This window comes from Portunus trituberculatus, chromosome 7 (assembly GCF_017591435.1).
Source record: "Portunus trituberculatus isolate SZX2019 chromosome 7, ASM1759143v1, whole genome shotgun sequence".
Taxonomy (NCBI): Eukaryota; Metazoa; Arthropoda; class Malacostraca; order Decapoda; family Portunidae; genus Portunus; species Portunus trituberculatus.
Genome location: NC_059261.1, coordinates 466,554 through 474,210, shown reverse-complemented (window position 1 = coordinate 474,210; position 7,657 = coordinate 466,554). Strand labels below are relative to the sequence as shown.

Below are 7,657 nucleotides of genomic sequence, written 5' to 3'. Positions count from 1 at the left end.
AAAATTGTCTTCTTCCTCGGTCAGAGCCAAGACAGGAAGGCCATGGCGAGGAAAAGGCAAGACAGCCAGGCCGTTGCACGAAAAACCGATGAGAACCAGACAGCAGCAAGGAAAGTTTTAGCAGCACAAGATGCAGCCCTGTAACGTTTAGCAGTGAGTTGTGCCACGTGTTGTAAGGCCCTAATACATGTAGAAACACAAGTGACCAGCGCTTGATTTTCAGATTCAATAGCTTGCTTATTCAGCAAATTAGTTGTGAAACTAATATAGAAAAAAATATATATATATAGATTTTCAGCCATGTGAGAGAAGATATGTACTCTCCTTTTAGTGTCTTTTTTGTGTGTGTGGGTACACTTGTCGGCTCCTATTATACAACCGGCTTAATACTGCAGTAATGGTACTGAAAGGTGATATAAATGTTTCACAGCCAGTAAATACTATAGTATTAGAAAATCACCAAATTTCTTATGTGCGATGAAACAGGTTCTAGATATAGCTCTTGACTTGTTTGACTTAAATGGCTTATCATCTTTTTGCAATTAAATTGCAAAATGGCAGTGATATTAGTATATAAGAAAATATGTATAGCTTTATTACGTCAAAGGGTGATCTTATTCTGTATTAATTGGTTTGGTTTCAAAAGATGAATTCTAATAAGTTACTAACTCTAAATGGAATATTAAATTTGTACACTTAAGTACCAATAATGTAAATAGTATTTGGTTAAGAAAAGTTGTTACGGCCCGCCCGTAACATGCATTACTACCATCACCTCCTCTGCTTGTTACCTCGTTCGCCACCTCTCCGCCTCCCCTTCCACGCCACCGTCTCGTGAACCTTCCACGTCACCGTTTCATGAAGCCCGGCTACTGTCCCGAAGTTGGATTCACGCGGCCCCTTTCGACTCAACCGAAAGTGTTGAGCCGGCTCTTGGTTTTCTGGATTGGCAGTTGAGATCCAAGCCTCAACCAGTGAACACAACGCCTCTTGGTTCTGCCGTGGGATCAACCATCACCCAGCATTTCACCACTGCGACACCGCATAAGTATCACTTCCCTCGTCCGTGTTTTCCACATTGCCTCTATATAGGATTAGGATTATTGTTAGGTATTAAGTTGGGTTCTTTATTGTTGTATTTATTACTGTGTTATATGTATATGTATGTCATTTTCCTGTGTTTCATGTTATATATCTGTGTTTCATGTTTCTTGTTATATATGTGTCAATTTCATTATGGGTTATTAAAGTAGCTTTTAAAGTGACCCCTTTGCATTTCCTCACCAGTTGAACCTGCAGTGTTTTTTTTATTGTTATTGTTCACCGGCTCTCCGATGCCAATCTTACCAGTTTAACCGGTGAACGTGACAGGACCATTATAACCCATGTTCAGTGTTCCATTTTTCCAGTGACTTTTTTCTGTGATTGCTTGTGTTTCTGTGGTGTTGTGACTCTGATGTGTTTTTTTCTGTGACTTACTCTGCGTGTGGTTTAAATTTACCTTTGTGCGATCAAGTGGCTCCTTTTGGGTTAAACGTGCTTCGTGACTTTCATTGGTATCGCATAGCAGTGGTAGAGCAGGAAACCAGGTAGAAAGGCGTGTTCACCGATAGCACTTATCTCTATTTTTGCACATAGGCAGGTGTGTAATAAGTGTTATCCAAGTGTTGGGATCATCATATGTTCATGCGAACCCTCAATCCCCTCACTTCGCGGATCATTTTTCTCGCTAGTTAGAATCGGCCATTTTAACTAGTCTCTCAGACTAATCCGCCTCCTTATCAATAACAAGTCTCAGTACAATTCGCTCCTCACTCTCAAGTCTCGTAACTAGAGTAATCCGGATCCCTCTTAATGCCGTAACTCTCTAGTTTACCCCTCATTAGTGATTGTACTCATAAGTGTTTACTTAAGTATAATCTAGGTAATTTCCAAGGTTGCCTTTATTATCACTCTGCCAAGTTCCTCACTTAAGTAATTCGCTTATCATTTTTTTTGTTGTGGTTTAACATCTATTTAATATGGCTTCCGCTCAGTTTAACGTTGAAGATTTTTGTGCCGACCCTTCTCTGGAACAACTTAAATATGCTAATATAAAGAAGGACCAATGGAAGACCATCGCTAAACATTTTGATGTTCCCATCACGTCTCAGATGACTAAAGAGGTCATTAAGAATGTAGTTGTTGAACATCTAGTGCAAGAAGGTCAGTTGCTAGGAAATGCCATAGAAGAGTTAACTCCCATGTCAGCCTCTACGAGGACTATAATACACAGTCCCCAGGAAGAACAGGATAAGAGTAGGATAAGTCAATGGGAAATTGAGAAGCTTAAACTAGAATACCGGAAATGCAGGAAAACAAATGCAACTACAGGCAGAAAAAGAAGATAAAGAGAGAGAGAATTTCAGTTACAACTTAGAAGGCAGGAGAAAGAGTTAGAAATTCAGGAGTTAACCCTACGAAATGACGCTAAGTTTAGAGGGAAGAAATAGATATAAAGAAACAGTTAGCAAGCTTTAATCCTGCTACAGCTGCTCCGCTAGTTCCCCCTTTTGATGAATCTGATGTTGACGGGTCATTTCGCGCTTTTGAGAGCATTGCTATAGGAATAAATGGCCCAAGGATCAGTGGGTGTCTCTTTGTCCCTAAGCTAGTAGGAAAAGCTTATAGGGTATACAACGGCCTTAGTGATGAGGTAGAATATGAAGAGATCAAAGGTAACATTCTAGACGCCTACTCTATCACTTCTGATGGATACAGACAACAGTTTCGAAAGTATGTGAAACCAGAGTCTCACACCTATGTTGAATTCGCTAGTGAGAAACTAAGACAATTTAAGAAATGGTTAGCCGCCCTTAACATTACCACCTTTTCGGAGTTGCTCAATCTAATGGTCCTGGAAGAATGGAAGAACAAGTTACCATTTAATATTCTGAGGCATGTGGAAGAACGGGAGAGAGTGATATGTCTGCCGCTAAAGTGGCTGATGCGTTTGCTTTGTTGATGGGATCCCTGGGTAGTAGAGGTCGTGGTTCACTGTCTAATGTTAGGTCCTCCTTTGGGGAAGGTTTTGGGGCGCGGGTGGTAAGCCAACCGGATTCTCGCCAAATGCATATAATTCCCCCTGGTGTACATACTGTAAGAAGCCAGGACACACGATCCAGAAATGTAGACACCCAAATTGCAAGGGTTCTCAACGTCAATTTTCTTTTGTGGCCCCTAGACCTAACACATTTGAGAACAAGAAACCAGTGGCCCTAGCTAACCCTGTCAACTCTCCTCTAGAACTTTATGACTCGTACATGTATCAAGGTAAAGTGTCCCTGACTGATGGTAAAGACAAGGCAATAAATATCAAGGTTCTGCGTGATACAGGTGCTGCCCAATCCATCTTAAGGGAAGATGTCATCCCTAACATCAAACAGGCTTTCACTGGGGAGAAGGTGATACTTACAGGTCTCGAATCACAGCTCTCCTATCCCTTGGCTAAAATTAGCTTACAGTGCCCGTTCATTTCAGGAGAGGTTGAGGTAGCCATTAAACCTGGTGACACTGCCAGTATTTGGGTGGACATCTCCGTACTGGGTAATGATCTTGCAATTTCCGAATCACCACTATCACCACAATTGATAATAAAAACTTGTGAGCAATATACATGAATGCTAAAGTCTACGTTGCACCTTAATCGACAACATTTAAGAAAAAAGACCTGCACCTCTAATCCTGCCTTGGGTACCTGGACGTAAAAAAGCAGACGATGGTTCCCGCCACCAACTTGCCACTCACTATACTGAAGAAGATTTCTGTCATCTACACAAGGAAGTTCTAAGCAGGCTAAAATTATAGCTTCTGTTGTTGATGCTGAGCTTGCCGACATAGTGAAGAGTAAGGTAGATGAGGAGCTTGCCAATGTCATTAGTCTTATAGAAGGAAGAGAGAGCAAGAGTATAAGTAAAACTGTCAAGGATGCGGTTGCCATGGTACTGCCAGATATAGCTAATATAATTTCTGTTGCTGTATCCACTGTTGTATCAACGTCTTTGAAGGAATTGGGCGAGAGACTGACAAGGAAATTTGCTGAAGTGCAGCGGCAGTGTATCCTGAACAAATACGACAACGACAGGATGGACCAACACTCTCGAAGGGAGAACTTGCGCAATTCCGGTATTGACGAGGAGGTAAACGAAACCGATGATGTTCTGGAACCCAAGATTATTATTGAGCTGGCCGGGGACATTGGAGTAGAGCTTAAACCAGACGACATCTCAGTGCCACATCGTATGGGAAAGTCCAAGGAAGTAAGTAGGCCAGTGATTGTACGTTTTTGCCATAGAAAAAAAAGAACGAAGTTATGCGCAATAAAAAAAGAATAAAGGGTAGGTAAAGGAAAGTGTATATAAATGATGATTTGACTTCACTAAGGGCAAAAATGATAAAGTTAGTGAAGGAGCAGGAAGCTGTGGTAAATGTGTCTACAAGGGACGGGGGTATTCTCGCCTGGCTACACACTGGAGGGAGACCTGTTGTCACAAATAATCCCGATGATTTGCAGAAACTTGGAATTACCACTCCTCACTGGGAAAACATTAGTTTGGGTCACCTGGCCAGGATTTAGGATAGTGCCTGGCACAGCACACGCTTGGGCACAATCCTGTGCTCAACAATACCCCTGTAGTGCACACTCATCAAATGTCTTTCGATGTGTTGTCTTTCATTGTTTGTGGGATTAAATCAAAGTTTCTCTCTGCAGACTTTGTCAAAATAATGAATGATTAGGATGTTATTTGTTTCACAGAAAATAAGTGTGATGACGTTGACATGATCAACATGAAAGGTATTATGGAAAATATTGGATTTGACAATGTTTTTAAGAATAGAAGTAAGCTGAGTAGATTTAAGTCTGGTGGTATTCTTATTGCTATTAAAAAGAATGTTAGTTTTAAGTGGAAACCAATAAGATCTGATTGTGATTCATTAATATCAGTTAAGATAGATAAAAGGAATATAAATGTAGACAAGGAATTAGTTTTAAGTTGTGTTTATATTCCGCCTTCACACTCAAGATATGGCATCATAAGGGACAGACAGCATGGCTTCCGAAGAAACAAAAGCACAAATACTGTTATTGCAATTACTTATGAAACCATAGCTAAGGCTCTAAGTAACAAAAAACAACGTTATATCGTTCTTACAGACGTAAGCAAAGCCTTTGATAAAGTCTGGCATACAGGTCTAGAATAAAAAATCTTGCAATTACAAATCCTTCTTATTACCCACAAGAAACTCTGTTCTTTCCTGGTCAATAGAAAAACAATATTCACGATCAACAAGTCGTATAGTAATGCCATAAATTTACTCAATGGAGTTCCTCCAGGAAGTATTTTGTCACAAATTCTTTACATATTATATACTAACGATTCTCCTAATGCAGGCCCAGGATGTCTAGACATTATGTACGCCGACGATGTCACACATATAATAACAACAGCAAGCAAGTCAGAAAATACGATTAAAATAAGAACAGAGAGAGAAGTAGAACGAATAAATAAGTTCGAAAGAAAATGGAAAATTCAGACCTGTGAAGACAAGTTTAAAGTAATACCAATTGCTCAATATTTAAGACCAAGGACATTGCACGAAAGTGCAATATGATCAGGAGTTGCAAGGAAGGAAAAGTCTAGGGACTGACAATAAAGCACACTGGACTTCTTGTTCACACACAAAACATAATCAATAAATCTAAAATGATAATCTCAATATTATGGCGCTACAGGAACTTAACACTAAATCTAAATACAATGTTGTCGTCCCAGTCCTGGAGTACCCTGCACTTCCCGTAATAGCAAACAGTAAAATACAAAAAACTTAACATGCAAAGAGTACTTTGCAAAGCACTGAAATCCATTATCTGTAATGACCAAAGGAACCTCCTACTGGAAGAAATGCACCAGCTCACCAATATAAACATATATCTACATAATAAATCACAGCAGATCTGGAACACAGTACGGGAATATGACGAAGAAAACTCCGATATACTAAATACAGATGTGGATCAACCATTACATCACTGGTTTCCTCAATAGAAGTCCTAAATAGCAATGAACCTCAACCTGTATACTCCTAAAAAATCTAAGTAAACCACTAAGATAACGTATCATACTACATTCAAAACACTCACCCTAAAATACTGATACTTGGAGTCATAAAGAATTGTCTATGTTAAAATAATTTTCTGTTCTTGACAAAATAGTCAAGTGAATCAGGAGAAATTTCACTACATAAGGCCATCTGAATATAAACAACAAATAAACCTACAAATATTCAACTTATTTAAGAAAAATAATAGTGTGGTAGATCCAACACACTTTACTTCTTTTACAATCTTTCACCCATTCTCTTCACCCAGTCTTTAGCTAGACTCTTCGTTTCGCTTCTTAGCATCGCAAGCAAGCAGGCTCCTCACTCAATCCCTCGCACAACAGACTTTAGAGCGATAACATCGCAGCCGCGCACTCCTGTCTGTGGACTTTGTCCCATTGAGGGGTGCTTATTGACTTAGTCTCGGCTGAGTTTGTCAGTCTGGTCCACTTTCTGGACTTTGATTCTGGCAGCTTTACGGAGTTTGCTGTGGTACTAGTGACAATCCTCTGAACTATGTCTTATTTGCCGCACGGTGAGCGGCACCAAGCAGTCATCACAGTAAGGTTGAGGGTCCCTGGTCAGGAGGTACCTTTGTGTAAGGTACGTGTGACCTATACGAAGTCGCGCCAATAATGTCTGTGCACGGCGATCACGAACATGGGTGTATGTCCACTGAGGGAGTGTGGAAGTAGTGATCTCTCCCATTTTCGAGGTTGCGACCTCCGTTAGCCATCTCCTCTGCCAAATTGCTGCAACCGCCATACGAATTACATGAAATACATCTCGAAACGGAACAGGGGAAGGAGATGGAGCGCAACTTGTTGCCTCTTTAGCGAGACGGTCTGCGTGTTCATTCCCTGGAACACCAACGTGACCAGGGGGTGGACGTGGAATTCAGCCCACACGGGATTCAGCCCATGGAATTCAGCCCACGCGGGATTCAGCCCACGGAATTCAGCCCACGCGGGGTTCAGTCCACACGGGATTCAGCCCACGGAATTCAGCCCACGCGGGATTCAGCCCACACGGGATTCCACCCACACGGAATTCAGCCCACGGAATTCAGCCCACGCGGGATTCAGCCCACGCGGGATTCAGCCCACACGGGATTCAGCCCACGCGGGATTCAGCCCACACGGGATTCAGCCCACACGGGATTCAGCCCTCGGAATTGCGAATGTGAACACACCCTCTCTCTCATCACGTATATATGCACTCGAACGAAAACACACATAATCTTCTCTAGCTTAGGGGAGAGTGTGCGTGTGAATGTGAACACACACACACACACACACACACACACACACTCTCTCTCTCTCTCTCTCTCACACACGTTGTAGGAGTTTTAGTTTCTTGTGAGAGCCGGCAACTGCGAGCCAGGCTCAAGGACACAGCCAGTGGGGGAGTCAGTCAGACGCCCGCCAGGTCACTGTACGCCTGCGGCTATTACACTCACATCCAGCCACTCTGTGTTTCTGTTATACCCAACACACGTTTATATGCAGACTCGAGC

At 41.8% G+C, this 7,657-nt stretch overlaps 1 protein-coding gene across 5 annotated transcripts in view; it reads left to right on the top strand.

Moving 5' to 3' along the window:
• The window catches only part of LOC123519600 (serine/threonine-protein phosphatase 6 regulatory ankyrin repeat subunit A-like), a 41,393-nt gene extending 41,192 nt beyond the window's left edge, over nucleotides 1-201 (top strand). For all 5 annotated transcript variants that reach the window (XM_045281040.1, XM_045281032.1, XM_045281023.1 and 2 more), the window contains one exon: nucleotides 1-201. This exon is cut by the window's left edge and continues 1,922 nt beyond it. In XM_045281040.1, coding sequence (XP_045136975.1) covers nucleotides 1-121 — 121 coding nt within the window. In that variant the 3' untranslated portion in view covers nucleotides 122-201.
• Nucleotides 202-7,657: the final 7,456 nt, after the last annotated feature.